The following is a 20,795-nucleotide window of genomic DNA, read 5'->3' as shown; positions in this document are numbered from 1 at the left end:
GCATTTTCTAATTTTATCATCGTTTTGATAGTTAAAATGTAGAGTTGAATGTCATTTACATTTACATTTGCTTTAGTAATAATAGATGAGCAATCACTTCAGGAACTAGCAGAACTCTGTCGCTAAAGCAAGATTGTTATGGGAAGAAAATACATCTTTACTGAAACTGCAAAACAACATATTAGCATCTGCTACTTGAAGAACCAAATCAGCACCAGACTTCAAACTATTGAAATTAATTTTGTCTGGTACAGCATTAAGAGTGTTCTGCAGTTTCCTGCTATCCATTATGATGCTCAATGAATACTAAAACTTTCAAGTTCTATCATTTATATTTTTACTGAAATATGGTTATTTCTTATGAAATATACTAAAAGAAACCGTGTTAGTATACTTTCATTTACTTTGCATGAATGATATCAGTATATTTTAACATCTTGTGATAACTTGTGTAGGAAAATAACACTGAAGCAGTCTTTTTAAAGCAACTACTTACGGTCGTTGCCTTCCCCTTGTGGATGGTAGAAGGACAGGCCGAGAGAAATAATGGCTGCCACCTCCAGAATAATGAGGGTGACATCCTGCAGGGCCTCCCATACCAACTGCAGAAAGGTCTTGGGCTTCTTAGGGGGGATGAAGTTTTGACCAAACACTGTGTGACGCTTTTCCAAATCAGCAGGGTTACCAGAGAGGCCTGCAGAAAATACAAACAGTATTTATTATTTTTCATAAAAGGTAGTTTTGACTGTATTTTGAATCAGTGATTAATTACACACTTGAAACAGTAAGTTCTTTCAACCAACACTCACATTAACCATTTGACCTTTAACTGAAAGTATAAAAAAATAAATAAAAAAAAAGACACATTAATACCATTATTATATACTGTTTATAGGGAAAATTATTTTTTGTCATCTTAAATGTTAATTATTTAACTGAAATTTTTATTTGTTATTTTATTCTGTTTTTCTCTGTTCTCAGAAGCACTGCAGGTGATTGATCATCTGTTGTTGCTCTGTTGTTATTTGCAGACAAATGAGATGTACTGACGAGTAGCCAATGCCTTTTTTTTTTTTTTTTTTTTTATGTAAAATTCAAAACCCAAAGTCATATATATATATATATATATATATATATATATATATATATATATATATATATATATATATATATATATATATATATATATATATATATATAAACTCAGAAGTGGCAAGGACAGCAAGCCAACTTATTTGTCCTCAGATTCATTTAATATGGAAACAATTAAGAATGCCTGGCTGGCATCTATAGATTTTAAAACGCTCTCCATGCCATGTCAACTTTCATAAGTGCTTTCAGTGGTAGATGGGGTTGGAATAGCCAATGCACATGTTCATGGGGTTATAATTTTAACACACACACAGAATAAAAGCAGTCAGATATTTCAGCGTTTCAGGTGGATTATCATGGATGTGTGTGTCAAGGTTTACAGGAGCAGCGGAACAATTAATCAGTGTTGAGAGCCGGGAGTGCTTGTAGCCGATAAGCCCAGAATATTGAATGAGTTTTAGCCTTTGCTTTAATCAACCAGAAACTAGCACATGGGGTTTGGAAGGGTTTAGGCTAAATGGAAATTTCTTTAAATGGATTTCTCAGAGAAACCCTTTTGAAACAAGTTTAGTCATTTTTTCTCTTTTATCTCTCCATACTTGTGATTTCTTCCCCTGACTGAAAAAAATAAAAATAAAGTGCTCTGCCAAGATGTTACCTTGCTCACAATCAATCCACATTCACAATTTGCAGACAGATCAGATATGATGGACCGCTCTTTGTCAACAGCAGGTCTTATTGAAAAAGCACTGAATATTGTCAGTACTGCTAAATGAATTATTATGCAACAAGAGGAACATGGGAGAGGGCGAGAGCGTGTGTGCATTATCCCTCAGAGACGCAGCTGTCGACTGACCAGCCTGTTGATGATTGACACTGCAGCAAGGATTCAAGGGGGGATAGAGAACAGAAAGCTAGCAGCTGAGAATTTAGATAAGATCCAGAGGATTGATACAATAAGACCATGGCCATGTGTGATTGAAACCTGTGTGATTTCATTATTATTATTATTTTGAAATGATATGATTTTTTTTTTTAAATGTCTGTTTTTTGTCCACACTATGAAAGTCCATCTGTTGTTTTGGACCCCACTGACTTGTCATATGTACAAAAGCATTTTTCAAAATACCTTTTGTGTTGCACAGAAGTACGTACATCATGAAAGACTGGAATGACAAGAGGGTGAACAAATGATGTCAATGTTTTACTTTACAGATTAGTCCATTACATATTTATTTATTAAATAGTTGGACATTATAATTTGATTATGCCTTTAGTGAAGCACATTTCACCATGTTTAAAACTATTCTTAAAACTATTCTCCCTCAAAATCCCCAAAAATCAAAACAGCCTGCAGATTGCATTTGTTCCTTCTAATAAGAGTCACTGAGACCAAATATAGGGTATGGCGTCAAATCAATGACGATATTATCAGAGCGCACAACTGATGCTGGCGTGCGCGCTAAATCGCTTCCGCGAGAGGAAAACTAAATCGGACGCAAGGAAAAGGGAGCCCGCAAGCTCATTTCAAACTCTTGCATGGTCATCATTTCTCCCAATCTATTTTATCTCTTGGTGAACTAATGGTCCATTCCAGGCCAGTCCGTGAGTGAATTGTGTATGTGTCAACATTTACAAGATTGGGAATTAGACCAAAAACATCCTGGTGCTCCGTATGTAATATAAAGTCGACGTGGCGTTTAAGCATTTCAAGGGTCTTCTAACATCATCTTGAGTTCTTTATTTAGGCTGGATGTTGTTTTTCATACCCTTTAACAAAGATGCAATATCAGGCCATACACCAGGTCTATTCCCACAAAACTCCCATGTTGAAGTGAGTCAGACTAGAGGTCGACCTATATATATCAATCGGCCGATATTTGTCATTTTTTATTATATCAGCATTGGCCGATATCCGTGTTTAGTAGCGCCGATTTAAAGTCAGGCACGTCGGCGGGCAGCCCACAGTTATTGGTGCGGTGGAATGTGCTGCTGCCGCATGTGAAGGACCCCAAGCCAAAACTTTTAGAAGATTCAACAACAGTCCTGGGAGATAAATGTAGTCAGAGAATTTCACTCTGTAAATGGGGTGGAGAAGTTGGCAGCTCTAAAAAACACTGCAGCGTGATCGAGTGCTCCGTTACTCTGCCCCGCTCACAGACAGCACCGTGCTCGGAGAGACAGCTGTCCTGGAGCTGCCCAGAACGGTGAATGACATTTGTTCGGAAGCATGGTTTGATGCAGACAACAGTCAGGTTTCCATCCAACTCATTTGCATTTAGGGATGTCAATATTCGATAATTTCCATGATCGATCGTCGTTTAAATTAACGATCAATTAATAACCTTAATGCTGCAAAATGCATCTGCAGCGGTATTATTAATATGTACAAAAGCCACTTGGAAAAAAAGCTTTTTCACCCTAATTAAAGGGGTTTTAGTCTGAATAAAATGCTAGTAGCAGGACTGTAAAATTAATAGATGTGATTATGATCATTTGATAAAATGAAGAGATCGCGCCATACGTTTGAGATCATTTTACTTTGTTGACTATTTCCCGTCAAGGAGACCACTGAATGTGCCTCTTTAAATTATTTCGTGGTGCTCGTTGTTGTATTTTAAAATGCAATTGCAATGTTTTCACATGACACTATAGTATTAAAAATAATATTATCCCAAACATAAGTGTGGTGCTTGTGGCTGTGCTGCGCTGTCATTTAACCGCTTTTTTTCACATCAAACATTTTATGCCAGTAATATGACCAATACTTTTTTGTTTGATCCTGTTCTGCAAAATGTTCAATTTTGAATTTTTGCGTTCCGCTAGCCCTATTTGTTTTTCAAAAAATCCGGCATTTAAAGGGCATTAGATCGTGACAGTGCATGAGTGTTTGCATACGAGGATGAGTGAGCATGGGTTTGGTCAGATGTATTTGGAGGTTATTGCTCGCGTCTCGTTCTGCACATATCCAAATACCTCCATATTCGCAATGTATCTGAATGTTAAACTATTTAATATATATATATATATATATATATATATATATATATATATATATATATATATATATATACACACACACATTTTATTTTTAATATTTCTTAGTTTTAATTTATTTTTATTTATAAAATTATTTTTATTTTATTTAAATGTATATTTAAGTATACATTTAGGTTCCAACAAACTTGAAATATTATGCTTTATAAATGCTCTAGAACATTTATGTAAATGATTAATTCATATATATATACATATATATATATATATACATACACATATATATATATATATATATATATATATATATATATATATATATACATACATACATACATATACATATATATATATATATATATATATATATAAAACCTGTTTTATATATTTAATACTTGGTCAGTTTATTGATTTGTTTGGTTAACTTTGGATACATTTTTTATTTAAATACCGTGCAGTGCACCAAATTAAGATTCGAGAGATGGTTCAAGTCAGTGCTTAATAAATGATGATAAGTTTAGAAATGTTGTGCATCCACTTATTTTTTGTGTGACATTTTAGCATGCAAATGAAGGAGGAAAACTTCAAGATATCAGCCCTAAAAATCGGCAGCACATATCGGCCATTGGCTGACCCTGACCTCTAAACATCGGAATCGGCTATAGAAAAACCCATATCGGTCGATCCCTAAGTCAGACCACATCTGGCCGTGTCAACAGAATGGTTTTAATTTGGAAGAGAGCAGTCTGTCAGGCAAATCAGGTAAACAAAAGTCATACTGCGGCCTAAGGATGGAAAGTCGAGGAGCATTAAGGCCTCAAAAAACTGTGTACAGTGGGAAAATTATAGAATTGTCCATCATGATTATTTTTAAATCAAAACCAAGAGAGAGAAAAAAAAATCAACAGTAATAATGTGATGATGTAAGGACTGACAGATGGAGGTCTCCATTCAAGAGATCATCAACTACAGGCACCCAAACATTATTTATGTGTGTATACGCTAGAGGCTTACAAGAGCTGACTGCCTCCAGACAACTGCAGTCACATCTATGGCTGGGAGGCTGTTGCCAGGGGGCTGGTGTCAAGGTGACTGAAACAGAGGCTTTGAAAAAGGATGCTGAGGGGAGACGGTTGTGATGGTAATGGAGGAGATCATTAATAGGGCTGCAGAGCTCAGCAGGGCTGGGCTGACAACCAAGCACAGCAGGCTGCATTCCAACTCTGTACACAAATTAGTTCATGAAGGAAAGATGTACAAATATGCCAGCCTTTCATTTTCTTCATAAAACGACACTGTTCACCTTGGTTTTCAGTATATGGTATTTTAATCAATATACAATATATGCAATGGAAATGGAGAAGCGTGAAAGAGATTTGAGATGCCGTGTCATCAGCAAATATTTGCAGTCACAAGACATGTCCACAAATGGTAACATGGTGATGTGTCACATGCTTTGGGCAGTAGAAGTCTTCTTCCAACACAGAAATAGAGAGAGGAAGGACATGGACATTATAAATCACTAGGTACTGCTCTAGCCTATATTATGGGATTCACTCCTTCAATTTTAAGTTGCACAGATTGTGCCTAGTCACTGCCAGATTGACCAATTTGTGACTGGACAGATCATCAAAAATGAAAATGGTGTCCTCATCTGAACTTGAAATTTATGTGCTGTTATTTTCTCAACAGACTACAAAAACTTTTACCCATTTAACAACAGTTAATAAACCAGTTTTATACTAAATGTTAAAATGTTTGGGGTCAACACTTCTTATTTTTTTATTTTGAAGAAATAAATACTTTCATTTAGCAATGATGCATTAAATTGAACAAAAGTGACAGTAAATACATTAATACGTTTATTTGTTACAATTATATAACTAAAAACATATTTATTAGTAACAAAAGTATCACATTTTAAACAAATGCCATTTCTTGCATTTATAAATTTGACTTGAGCACCAAATCAGTGTATCAGAACGATTTCTGAAGGATCATGTGAAGACGGAAGACAGGTGTAATAATTGCTTAAAATTCAGCTGTGCCTGGAATAAATACGTTATTTCACATTGTTATAATATTTAGATTCAACTTAATGGAATTTTTGGGGGATTTAGAAACCAGACTCATTTAATGCAAGAAATGTAAGAAAATTGTATCAAACCTTAGAGCTTGAATTCCACCTTAAAAATCTCTGTATTTGGTTTTGCTCTCTTGGCCAGGATGAGAGGTGAGAGAGAGGATTGTGAACACATGGACAGCATAAGGACTGTGGCTGTCTGGAGGAGAGCCAGTCACACCCTCTACAGACACACCAACTCTCTTTTCTCTGAACATGGCCATCATTCTCTCAGAAAACTACCAACCTGAAGTACACAGCCTAGCACTAAATACACCAGGATAACACACCATGTCCACCTTTCTTTGGCTGTTTATTGTAATGTAAAAAAAAAAAAAAAAAAAAAAAAAAATCTCTGAGCAACATGAGGGCATTTCATTCCTGATTCAATCATTCATTAAATGATTCAGTTAAATAGCAATGACTCACTCATTAAATTGACTTGCTGCCACCCTCTGGTGGTTTTAATTTCACATTTAAAGTTTCATATATTGCAAATATCAGTATTCAACGTTTTAGGTTTACAATATTAAAATATTATTTATGCATGTGTAACTGCAGGTTAAATGCATTTATGTCCTGCATTAATCAGTGTGTAAATGCATTTAAATGCCATTTCAGATACTACATCTGTGTTTCCTCTTAATTGCGATGCATTTTGTTGATTGATACATTCATTTGCTTGATAATAGCCCAAATATCTTATTTTAATTGACTATATAATAATAAAAAATAATAATTTGACTCAAATGATAATGCACACTTTTAGAAAAAAATGGCTTTAAGGTAAACCTTACCATAAAAGGTATAAAATCTATTTAAACTTATTAAAAAAGATTAATTTCTGTCACTGCTGTGAACTGACCACCACTCATAATATGAAGAATATAAAAAAGGAATCCGCTGTCCACTGTAGTTCGAGATTTTTGCACACCAACACTTCAAATCCCAGAAAATATTGAGATATAATTTTGTGTCAATATTGCACACCCTTAGCTGTCAGCCATTCCATTCAATTGGCTGAATGTAAAATTTAACACTGCATACACCATCCTAACCCTCACCAAAGAAGAGCTTAATTTCAGGTTGTTTACAAAAGAAATCTGTCAGTGTTCTCTTCATTTTCTCTCTTCTTCAGTCCTTTATTTTTCTCTTGGTAGTTAGCAGAAAGCAGTGACAGTGATTTACAGCTAATATTAACCAATCTAAAATCTGCATTAAAGTTAAGAATATAAGGTTAAAATCTGTTAATATATAATTTGTAGTTCTGATGATCCTAAATGTTTGCTGGTTCTCCTAACTTTATGATGCTGGGAGCACCAGTGCTACAAAGTAATGAAAGTTAATCTCGAGACCTGCCTCTTCCTCACAAAAAGCCATGGAAAGTAGGGATGTAAATAACCGTGAGCCGGTTGAAATTCAATTCAAATATTGATGATTCAAATCGGTTGAGATGCTAAAATCAAGATTCATTTAGGGGTAGGAGTTTATATGAATGCATGTCTGAGGGGAACTTACTGTCTTTAGAAATGTCTAGATGGTATTTTTAGACAGGCGAAACAGTAGATGTAAGTAGACACTGATTGGACCAACGCATTCTGTACCCTCAAACAAGTCAATGCCGATATCTGAAAACTATCGGCCGATATATCGGCATTGGCAATATATATCAGTTGACCACTAACACTGTGTAGTACAGCTGTACTGGGCAACTCTGGTAAAATTATAACATTGTGATCCTATGCTCTGCTCACATGTTCTGATAATAAAATAACTATCCACTTTGCAGTACGTATGCAGTGCATATTTTTCCGCACTCATGTTAATGGATTAAAGTGTTCACAGTGCATGTGGTTGCAGTCCGTTCCAGGAGCGGTGTGTGTCTGCAACAGTGCAGAGATCATTTCCACACAGAGTATACTACTGTGCTCCAAGTGCTGAATTAAAGAAACAGCGCATTATATGCAGTAAACATGAACATAGATGGACACGAAAATGTTTCACAGTAAACACTTATGGCTTTTTGGCTAGGTTTAAAGGAAAAGAGCACTTTTAGATAAACAAGGCAATAATAGATGGCACTCTTGGATAGGGATGGATACCAGTACAAACAATACTGTTATCAATAATTGCGTTGTTTTATCTCCAAAGGGACAGTTCACCCAAAAATAAAAATGTTGTTATATAATTGTTGTTGTCATGTTGTACCAAACATATATTAATTTGTTGTATTTATTCTTCTGAACACATAATAATTTATTCTGAAGAATGTGGGCAAGCAAACAGTTGCTCGTCCCCAATGACTTTGATATTAGGAGAAGAAAAAAAAAAACAGTTGAAAGTCCCTGGGGACCGACAACCGTTTAGTTTCCCACATTCTTCAAAACAACTTATGTGAAGAAACTTATTCAGGTTTAAAACAACTTGAGAGTGAGTAAATGATGAAATTTTAGGGTGAACTATTCCTTTAATGTTAATAAAATAAAACACAATGAGAAGAATAACTCCCTTCTCTTGACTGAAGAACATTAATACAGTTGCTAAAGCTCAGCTGTAATAAAATAACTTGGTAAATCAATGATAAGTTTGTGAACGTATGAAAAGAAGTTTAAATGTTTTGCCACTTGCTTGAGCAACTTAATATATAAATCTAAAAGTAAATGCTAAAGTAAAATTTTTTTTTTAAATTAATTTTTTGTTTAAACATGTCTGTGGAAGAAATATAAATATAAATAATTATGAATGTTAAAAAGAAGGCTTTAAAAAGATTGGCATTGGTGCTGCTTTCTGTGATCGGCCTCAAAAATCCTGATAGGAGCACCCGTACTGTTTTCTGCTCATGTGCAATACTTCCGGTTCATTTGCCACTGTAGGAATATAACAAGAATAATAAAGTGCAATAAACTTTAAAGGGGGGGTGAAATGCTATTTCATGCATACTGAGTTTTTTACACTGTTAAAGAGTTGGATTCCCATGCTAAACATGGACAAAGTTTCAAAAACTAAGTTGTACATTTGAAGGAGTATTTCTGTTCCAAAAATACTCCTTCCGGTTTGTCACAAGTTTCGGAAAGTTTTTTTTCGAGTATGGCTCTGTGTGACGTTAGATGGAGCGGAATTTCCTTATATGGGTCCTGAGGGCACGTCTGCCGGAAGAGCGCGCGCTCCCGTATAGTGAGGCTGAGCACAGACATTTCACTGATCAGAGCGATTCACTGATCAGAGCGAGAGCGTCGCAAAATGTCACAAAAGGAGTGTGTTTTTGGTTGCCAGGGCAAGACAACCCTGCACAGATTACCAAAAAAAACAGCATTAAGGGACCAGTGGATGGAGTTTATTTTTACAGAGCATCAACGGAGTTGTGCAAGTGTTTGTGTTTGTTCCCCTTCATTTCGAAGATGCTTGTTTTACAAACAAAGCCCAGTTTGACGCCGGATTTGCACATCGTTTATTTCTTAAGGATAATGCAGTCCCAACGAAAAAGGGTCACGATCGTGTGTTGGAACCGCAGGCGGTGAGTAAAACTGCTTCAAATATCTCTGTGTTGTTAACTTAGCTATCGGTGCGTAAGCACATCAAGTAAACAACTTGCGATGTCGTCATCAAACTGCACTTTCCAATGGTACAGCTTAAAAAAAAAAAAAGACGACAAAGTGGAACTTAGTCATTTTCCAAAACCGCTTAGCAAATATATACAGTTTCAGTACATACCACATAGAGACGTTGTTGCTGATGCTGCTCTTGTTAAATTTCAGCCTCTGGATCTGATTCTGGATCATAAATATACGCTGAATCTGACTGTTAGCCATGGTTTGTTTTGGTTGGTTTTGTCCTCACGGTGTCATGGCTTCCATACGCTCAACACAAAAGCCTACTGGCGCTCGTGATTCTTTAGCTCCGCCCACACGTCATGCCTCCAACCGGTCGTGTTTTTCTGGGAAAAATCGGTACAGACTATCTTTCTCTTATGAATATAATAAAACTAAAGACTTTTTGGAGTTATGAAGGATGCAGTACTACTCTATAGGTACTCAAGATTAACAGGATATTGAGTGAAAACGAGCATTTCACCCCCCTTTAAAGCTGTTTCCATTACAAACCAGTGTGTTTATAATTGGAATATATAATAAATATAATAAATAATACATTAAAATAATATGATAAGAAACAATAGTTTGCAATACCAAACAGCAAAACTAACTGTTAAAATAGCCGGAAGCAGATGAGACCGGAAACCAGACACATAAAATTTACAATTACAAATCTTACCGCTCTTGTATGAAAGAAAGGTGGATACATTATTTAGATAATAAAAAAAAAGTCTGATCAGACTGATCAGATCTTTTATGTAGGGCTGTTTTTTTTTTTTTTTTTTTGCATTGTACATAATTATATATTTTAAAAGTCAGTTCTGCGGTTTTCCACATGCAATCTCTAGCAATTCATAATAATGTATAATAAACATATAGCATTCTATCACACAGTATTCAAATATGGAATAAATAAGTTTTTATTTTTAAGATTAATGCATATATGCAGATAAATGGCACGTTAACAAGCTAGGCTCTTATCCACAGTACCATCTGTTAAATGAGGAAGTTCTTTTTATACAAACAACACTTTTGAGCTACATTATAGCATGCAGTCTTGGTGAACATAATAGACCAACTGTGATCCAAATAAGTTTTAATTCAAATGTAATGTCTCATATAACTGTAAGAAAACTACCTACAAAATATCTTTTCTCATTTTAAATATCCTTAAAGATGAAAATATCCTTGTTTTGAAGGGGCCAAAACAAGTAGGTCTTCCACGTTCAGACCTTGTCGTGATTGGAACAGCTGCCAAAAGACTGTATATATATTAACAGGAAACAAATGAAAGGAAGGGATAAAAGCCAATGTTAGCCATTCAGCCAAATAAACAAGGGATACCCTCCAAAAACAAGGTGACCGAACAACACTTCTCAAAAGTTGAACAAAAAGTCCACAGGGAGCCATGTGTGTGAAAACAACTTATAATGATTTAGGGGGGAACTTGAGAAGCAGTTGCAAAGTCTAAAGACCGAGATAAATTATTAAAAAAAAAAACAAACAAAAAAAAAAAAAACATCTTTTGTTTTCATTTTGGGTTTTCTTTGGCCACAACAATCATCGACCATAAATAGGACACAAAGCACATGGCTGCTGAATCGAGAACTGTTGAATGGACTGTAATCTGTGGTCTGTGTCAGGCAAAAAAGAGAGGCTTGGATTTAAAAAAAAAAAATATATATATATATATATATATATATATATATATATATATATATATATATATATATATATATATTACAGCAGACCAGTGATGATTCATTTTCCCTCATAAGCCAAGAAAGCAGCAAGAACTAACATCAAGTCCAGTGCCAAGCTAATACACCTCTTCTGTCAATTTCAATGTTTTTGCTTCTTTTCTTTTAACAAATACACAAATGCAGTCAGACTCACACGCCACCGACAAAACAGGTTTATGCTATGTCAAAACCATGTCAAAAAGTCTCCACAGCACCTTTAGAAGAAATTCTACTTTGATTTTTTTCCCCACCTACTCCTCCATTTAAGGGCAAAAGAGAAAACAATTATCCCCCCTTCTTCACATTTCTTGTGTGGGGAAGTCTGTACAGCTGTTCCTTCATCAATAAAAGGAACAGTGAGATGATCTAAAACATAATTAAAGACACGCTGTGGAGGAAGTTTCACTGCTAGGATGATCTAACAGAGCCCGTATGCTGAAGTGGAGATGAGAAGCCTGTCGGTGCTTGCTTAGCACGTTCAGGCTGTTCATCAGGATGACAGAGAAGCCTTATCTCACCTAGCACTGACAGAGGTGAAATACGACATCCTTGATTGTGTGACAAACTAGTTCATGATAAAATATCACTAAAATCGTTGGGTAGGAAGAATGTAGAGCCATTCTGTAAACTGGACTGCATGTGAATATCTTTAAAAGTAGTCATGCACCGATTGACCGGCCATAAAATCAGAACCGGACAGTTTTTCCTTAAAATATTTTCTTGAAGTCTTTTTTCTGCCCGATTTTTCTGGAAGTGTGCCTGCGTGCACAGACTACATTATAATCATTCGCTACTGTGTGTCATTTGTTTGGAAGTATTTCGAAATCTGTGCACTGGACATGGGCAGCCGTTCAGCACTGGAAGTGCAGAGCTACATGTCTGAGCACAGATAGAAGGAAGTGAACAGCCATTGTTGTACTGGCGCACAAATAAGAGTCCCTTTCCTGCGCGCACTGAAGCTGCGCGACCGTACTGTACCGGTCCGCGCCCTGAACACATGTAGACCATGAAGAGATGTTCAGATCAACTTCTCATGTGTTGGATGAGAAACAAAACGGACTAAACTGTGACCAAACTGATTATTATTTTTTTTTTTTGTAAAGTAGAACTTGCATACACGTTTGACAAGCCAGAAGTATATAAGATGATTATTTTCATTTTACCTTAAAATTACATCGACTTAATTTTAAACTTGCTTGTTAATTTGAGACAATAGTTATTTATTTTTCATTGGCTCAAGTAAAAAAATATATAGATGTGAATCATGCCCCTAAAATTTTTAAATTGGATGAATGAAACACATTGCATCTTTGTTTTATTTGCAACAACATTATTTGATTTTAACAAATAATTATAACAGATTTAAAATAAAAGTGTCTCGCAGCGCTCCATGGACAAGTTCAAGGAAAGGATGACAACGCGGATTCTGATTGTTTACTTTATTTTACAAGTGCACAAACCTTCTGTGTTTTTATATTTTTATTGTGAGTGTAAACACTTTTGAAGATTAAATCTTACTCCAAAAAGGATTATTATTTTTTTTTTTATATATATATATGTCTTAGCTGTTCGATCACACTAGCACCACAGTTTTTTTCATAGTTTGGCTGGTCCTGCGACTTATAGTCAGGTGCAACTTATTTATCAAAAATTCTTTGACATGAACCTAGAGAAATGAATCAAGAGAAAACATTACCGTATCCAGCCGCGAGAGGGCGCTCTAGAGCTCTAGGCTGGAGACGGTAATGTTTTCTCTTGGCTCTAAATAAATGCGACTTATAGTCCAGTGTGACTTATATGTGTTTTTTTCCTCGTCATGACGTATTTTTGGACTGATGTGACTTATACTTAGGTGCGACTTATAGGCCGAAAAATACGGTAATTATATTTTAAATGCCATAATTTTGAGTGGGTTTTGTAAATCCTGTCATACCGGTGACTGAGCCGCTGAAATAGATGCATTTTGCAGCATTAAGATTAACAATTAATCGATTACTTGAACGTTAATTTAAATGACGATCAATCATGGAAATGATTGAAAATTGACATCCCTAAGCTTGAGATTACAATTTGGAATTTTATTTAAATCAAAATCTTTTTCACACATCATCTTAGTTAAAGGAATATTCTGGTTTTGTTTGCTGCTTTTTTGATTTTCAGCTCCATGTTGGCAAAAAGGCTGTTCTCATAGTGACCACAGGTTAATAAAACATAAAATTTGCAAAACTACATGAGACAACTTAGATTAATACAAGATAAAACTTCTAAAATGAGTTTAGGTGATACCCAGGTATTGCCATCAAACACATTTCTGAGTAAAACCACTATCTAAAGCGATGAATATTACAGGTTAAACGCAAGATAAAGTTAAGTTACTGACAGCATTTGTGTTATGCTGTTGATCACCACAGAAAATAATGTTGATTAACCATACAGTTAACAAGCAAGTAATTAAGTAAATAAATAAGTGAACAATGTAAGTGAACAAAATGTAATTAGTGTACTAAAAATAAATCATTTAATAAACAAACATAAGTAAATATAAACTTTGTAAGTGGCATAATTAGAGCCTAAATTGTATTTATCCCAAAATCTTCCTTTAAAAAAAATTATTATATATAGAGTGAATTGGAAGGTCACCTGTGAAACTCAAGACATACCCAAAAACGCAAAAAGGGGACACTGTTGGTTGAAACGTAAAATTATAAAAACACTGCCTAGAAAAGCAGACTTAATGTGAAACAGCAAAGCAGCGAACAATCACAGAGCTCAGGTGGCACAAAAGCAGCCCTACTCTAAAGGGATTATGCAGCTGTCATGTAAGAAAAGAGTTTGTGGTCAGATGACAAGATGACAGAGCTTTTCCAAAGCACGTGTAAAGCACAATTCTCCCCACAAACATCACAGCATGCCTACAGTGAGTCATGATGTGGGGAAACACCTCAGAAATATTTAAACCTTTCATTTTTGAAAGGGATTCAACTATATTTTAAACATGAAATATGCAACAGATTTAAATTTAGTTTTCTGGTAAATTACAGTTTCTAATATATATATTAACTATTTAAAATTAAGTATTAAATTGAGTTTCAGCGCTTTGAAATAAAACAAAAATGGTAAAAAAAAAACAGTAAAAAACAGTAATTCAAATAAAAAACTGGCTACGTGTGTCAGTGATTTTTCAACATGTACCAGTGCTTCCTGCATACGGCACAACTGCATAAAGTGGTAGTGATTGTGTGGGTCTAGATCTTCATTGCTTCTTACCCTCGACAGGTGAGGTCTTGAGTCTGCGACAGATGCCTTGCACATCTCCGTAGCATTCTGCAATCTTGTTGACCGCCTCGCCACTGCGGAGCTCCATCAGCTCACGGAGCTGCATCGTCGTGCAGCCAAAGTCGCCTTCGTGGTCGACCTCGGCGACCGAGTTCCCCGGTGGGTGGTCTGCAGTGTTGTTAGCCATCTCGACTCGCTGAGTTTCAGTCACTCCTCAGGCCTCAGGACGTGAGATTTCGGATCAATCCACTTGTAAACGTAAGACTGGGTGATGAAGGAATGCTTCAGGTAAGTGACAAGTTCACAAGTTACTGGGACGTTGAGCAGAACTGTTTTGAGAGCAAACGAGCATCAGAGAAAAGGTTTCTGAAGAGGATGATCCAGGTCAGACATGTTACCACAGCAGCAAGGATGTATTGTACTCTAGATGAACCAGCGAGAAACTGAAAGAGAGCGAGAAACAGACAGGATTTAAATCATTTTGTAAATCAATGGAAAAATGGCCTAATTTTGAACATTTTGTGACAGAACAGGAAATGTTGACACTGTCTTAATGACCAGAACCACTTGTACTTTTGAATGAAGCGTCATGTTGTAATAAACCAAGAGAAGAAAAAAAAAAAAGGACAAAACGTTATGAAATACAGAGCTGCAGAGAAAGAATTTGCACTTTTAGTAAGCCTGCTGTTTTATATTTACATTATATACACATTTATTTCCCCCAGGGAAAGTTCCGACACACATAGTGAAAGTCTGTGAGACCTCTTCATGTGCTTGAACAATCACAATATACGGATGTAACCCCAAAAAAGGTACCTAGTTTGCATATCTAATGGGAATCTCCAAGACTCATCATCGCAGTCATACATTCATTAACCCTGGAGGAATTCATAGTTTGGGAGCAAATTAAACGGTTTACTGTTTTGCTGCCGGTCTCCAAGCCCAAAGAGGGGAAGTAGGAGGGAAACACAGAGAAGTAGAAAAAGAAAAAGAGAGGTCAATGGGTGTAAAATAAACGAAAAAATAAAAAATAAAATAAAAAAACAAAACTCTGCCCGTATCTGAGATAAGGGGGGTCTGTGTCAATGTGAGACAGGGGAGCTTCCAACTCTGTTGGGTTTTCTTATGGACACGGAATAAAATAAATAGAGGTCACTCTTTGATGTGTGCTTGCAGTGATCCGAGATGACATTTTGGACTGGGATTCATCTAGAAGCGCTATGGCCAATTTCTCATTATCACACTTGTACAGTCAGTGATGGTAGCCATAAAAGAGAAGCACTGGATACTGGAAAGCCCTGAGGTTTATTTTAACCCAGATTGGATTACTGTCCGCTCTTCCTTCAGTGTCAGTAATGCTTCAGCCTCTGTACACTGCACTGACCTCTTGACCACTAAAAGAGGAGACTTCAGCACATAGTAGTTTTACTATGACTCTCATCTCTCTTTACTATTATTTTAACTCTGCACTTAAGGTATCATCGTAGTTTAAAGTACCTAAAGTGAGTTCTGATTTTAAACATATCCATTGTTGTATGTGTACGTGAAAACCACATTAGTCAGGTCAGAATACAGTTTACTGAATTTAGTTCTAACATTAGTACTAATGTAATGGATGTCTGTAAATGTCAAAATGTGTAAATGCTACAAGAACAAGCACTACAGTGTTTCCAAACAAATGTCATCCATTGCCCAAGGCATTGAGAGAGGCCATTACCGAGCTTTCAGATTAGCAGAGAACATAAAATGTTTGAGTGGTTCTGTGGAAAAAAAATAATAATTCTATAAAGCAATGTCACATGCCATGCTGAAGAGGACCCACCCAAGTTAACCTCTGAAAACAGGAATGGACGAGTGTTTTAAATACTTCTATGTAGGAGCTTGGGTTTTCTTCCACCCCATAATCACCAATATTGCATGCATTTTCCTTGCATGTAAGTCTATACATTTATTTGATAAAAAAAAAAAAATACAGTAAAATGGCAACATTGTGAAATATTTGTATAATTGAAGCAACATGAAGAATAAAAAAATAAAAATAAACCTGGAAATGTTTAAAGGTGAATAATGATAGAATTTAAATTTTTAAGAGAGGCATGCCTTTGAGATATTAAACGCTCATCTTTTGAGTATTCCAAGAAAAATATTTCACAACAGGAGTAAGAGCATCTTCTTACAGGGTTTTTAAGACTGAAAAACCCCACCTAGCAAAGTTTCTCTGTAGATCTAGATTGAAGACTTATATGTTTAGTCAGAGATAGTTGAATTCTCACAGTCTCTTTTTAATTCTGCTAAACTAGTTTTCTCCTCATTGCTTTTCTCCACTCATCAACTCAACACCAATCAACCCCTTACTCTGATATGTCTGTATATTGCACAAAATCTTATACCATTAAAAACTAGGGATGCACGATCATGATTTTTCATGGCCGATTCCGATACCGATTTTTTTACAAGCAAACTGGCCGATTCCGATACCGATTTCCGATTTTTGTTTATCTTTAAGCAACAAACAAGAAAGAAGGAAAGTATGCATAAACAAGATGTTTATTTGGTATTCAATAGGCCAAAACTGGCTTTTGGCAATTGAAAACAATAACCGTAATCATCTGAAATTAACGGCAGTATCTGCACAGTATGCAGCCTAAATTCAATACAAACAAAGATGGTACAGACGTCAGCATTTGGCTTTTGTTTTTGAATTGGGTTGAAACTACATAGTACTGGGCTTAAATTAAAATATGAACTGTAATCATGTGAAATGAAAGGCAACAACTGCATAGTTATACAGTCCAAACAACACAATCAACACACATTCAATAACATGTTTCTTAATCAGCATTCAGTATTTGTTTTAGTTTTTAAATTTGGTTTAAAAAAAAAAAAAGCTTTACCAGTCAGTATAAAACAGTATGCTATACAAGTAAATTATTCCAATCAAATAATGTTGGTCCGAATAAAACACAGATGCAAAGTGTCTCATTCGTCCAAAAAAAAAAAAAAAAAAAGAAAAAATTTGGGGAATGATTCACAAATAACTATTCTCTTCAGTTAAAAAATTATATAGATGTGAATCATTACCCATAAATGTTTTAATTGGATGAATGAAATACTTTTTTTCACTGAGCTACAGCAGGTGATTTTTAAATCAAATTAAGTCGATGTATTTTTTAGGTAAAATAAAAATAATCCTATACAGAACTAACGTTTAGGCCACTTCTGTCTTTTCAAACGTGTATGCAGGTTCTACTTTAGAAAAGAAAAAAAAAAACATTTCAGTTTTGTCAGTTTAGTCCGTTTCGTTTCTCATCCAACACGTGAGAAGTTGATCTGGACATCTCTTCACGGTCTACTTGTGTTCAGGGCGTGGACCGGTACAGTATACGCTCGCGCAGCTTTAGTGCGTGCAGGAAAGGCTCTTATTTTGTGCGCCAGTACACCAACGGCTGATTGCTTCCTGCTATCTGTGCCTCAGACATGAAATTCTGCATTTCCAGTACTGATCGGCTGCCCGTGTCCTGCGCACAGATTTCGAAATACTTTCACACAAATGACATGATAGCGAATGATTTCAATGTAGTCTGTGCACGCAGCCGCACTTCCGGAAAAATCGGCCAGAATTGGGCAATGGATAACCGGCCGGTTCCGATTTATGGCCGGTCAACCGGTGCATCCCTATTAAAAAAATAATAGAACTTATGAATAATTTACAGTTCTTAAAGTAGTTTAGTGGTGAAGGTAAAAATAAGTTTTACTGATGTCGTTCTGCTCAACTACAAATCATTCATGTTTGCAGCACAAACACCATGGTCGAGTTACACACCACAGATTAATAAATAGTTTTAAGAGTTTGTTCAAATTCCTAAACCCAAGTATGAAAAATAATAATAGTGATGCTTGCCTTAGCAAACACCATTAAATTAGATGCTGATAATTTACTCTGTGATTAACATGCCAGCACTACAAATAGTTGTTTTACTGTATGACCCATGAAAACGATGTTAAATGATGCTTCGTGTATGCAAGACTATTATTATCGCCTCTGTAACATTGTTGAGATTCTCATGCCATACTTTTAAGCTGAGGCATCAACTGTAAAAAAAAAAAAAACAATACAAAACAGGGATGTTTCCAACAGTATCATACTATAGAAGCAGGAGGTACAACATTCCATGAAAAATACAAGAAACTATAACCTGTTTTCCAAGGTCATACTGTGAAACCAATCTGACAACAGACCTTTTATGTAGTTTTTTTTTTTTTTTTGATTTTGAACATACAGCATGACCATTGTAGACTGATGAATGAATGACTCGTATGATTACTTTTTTAGTTTGAATCAGTGTTGCTATTACTGACAAAGCTGAAATAAAATTAGATAACATTAAAATATAACAAAACTATCAAAATAAATACTATTTTAGTATATAAATATAACTAAAACAACATGTTTGAAACAATGCCCTGTATAATTTGTAGCTATAACCTAAAATATAGCCAAACAAAAAATACAAACGAATCTGAAAATCTACATCAACACTCAAACGTAGTATATATATATATATATATATATATATATATATATATATGTATATATATATATATATATATATATATATATATATATATATATATATATATATATATATATATATACACCGTATTTTCCGGACTATAAGTCACACTTTTTTTTCATAGTTTGGCTGGTCCTGCGACTAGTCAGGTGCGACTTATTTATCAAAATTAATTTGAGCCTTCAAAACATAGCACATAGACAAAACAAAACACATAGAGCACCCTCTTGCGGATGTAGACGGTAATGTTTTCTCTTGGTTCTTGGTTCAAAATAAATGCGACTTACAGTCCAGTGCGATTTAGGTTTTTTCCTCGTCGTGATGTATTTTTGGACTGATGCGACTTATACTCGGGTGCGACTTACAGTCCGAAAAATATGGTGTGTATATATATATATATATATATATATATATATATATATATATATATATATATATATATATATATATACATACACACACACACACACACACACATATATATATATATATATATAGCTGTGCTCCACATTTACTATAAAAAGTATAGACTATAGAGAGTTCATAAGCAAACTGTAATGCACACAGCCAAAATTTATTTCAAAGCTCATTTGAGTAGTTATCCTCTACATTAATGCATTTGAGTCACCAGACCCATGATTAAATGAAGAGAGAGGTCGGCGTCTGTTAAAAATCTTAACAGTGGTGGAAGTGTACGGCTGTGTAAATGTGGAAGAGGGTGCACCAAGTGGTTCACATTCCGCATCCCAGTGTGCGTGTGAGGAGAATGGTAAGAGACTGAGAAGATTAAAGCATTTGAGTTCAGGCTGAATGTGTGTATCGAACTGAAGAGGATGAAGGGTGGGGAGCGGTTGTGGTGAAGATGGAGGGATGCCAGCCGAGACTCCGGGGGAGAGCAGAAGTCGGCAGGGACATCCGGGTGAGCAGAAGATGCAAAATTAAGGGAGGGAGGAAGGAAATAAGAGCGAGGCATTGCAGTGAGATTAAAGCATATGAGCAGTCACTGGTAGGCAGCAGATGTAAATCTGGCCACATCTGTTTCCTTCGCTGTCCTGCAGCAGTGGTGCCAGTGCAGGCCTTTAGGCCCCATATCCTCCTCCACTCATCTGGGGCTCTGCAACACCACAAACCCTGTACTACCTCACCATCTCTTCAGTCTTTCTTTCCTCTCTCCACCCTCTCACTCGGTCTGTTGGGTTTTTATGAGAGTGACTCATCAGTCTACATTGCATCTCAAAAGTCTGAGTGAAACATGCAAGTTAGTGCACACCTCAAAGAAGAGCAAACATCTAATTTCCCGACAGATTAAGCCGTTTTATACTGTCAATGTCTAAAAATTACAATGATGTCTGGTGAGTGCAGCCTGTCAGCCATTACCAAAAGCCCAATAATGCTTGCTTGC

At 35.7% G+C, this 20,795-nt stretch overlaps 1 protein-coding gene across 4 annotated transcripts in view; it reads right to left on the bottom strand.

Moving 5' to 3' along the window:
- LOC128022362 (plasma membrane calcium-transporting ATPase 1) overlaps positions 1–20,795 on the bottom strand; it is an 80,838-nt gene that overhangs the window by 35,102 nt on the left and 24,941 nt on the right. For all 4 annotated transcript variants that reach the window (XM_052609829.1, XM_052609832.1, XM_052609830.1 and 1 more), the window contains exons 2-3: positions 14,811–15,262; positions 497–694 (exon numbers count right to left, since the gene is read on the bottom strand). In XM_052609829.1, coding sequence (XP_052465789.1) covers positions 497–694; positions 14,811–15,006 — 394 coding nt within the window. In that variant the 5' untranslated portion in view covers positions 15,007–15,262. The remainder of the gene's footprint in view (positions 1–496; positions 695–14,810; positions 15,263–20,795) is intronic.

This window comes from Carassius gibelio, chromosome A11 (assembly GCF_023724105.1).
Source record: "Carassius gibelio isolate Cgi1373 ecotype wild population from Czech Republic chromosome A11, carGib1.2-hapl.c, whole genome shotgun sequence".
Lineage (NCBI taxonomy): Eukaryota > Metazoa > Chordata > Actinopteri > Cypriniformes > Cyprinidae > Carassius > Carassius gibelio.
Note: the sequence above shows the minus strand (reverse complement) of the source record. Positions and strands in the feature narration are given on the sequence as shown.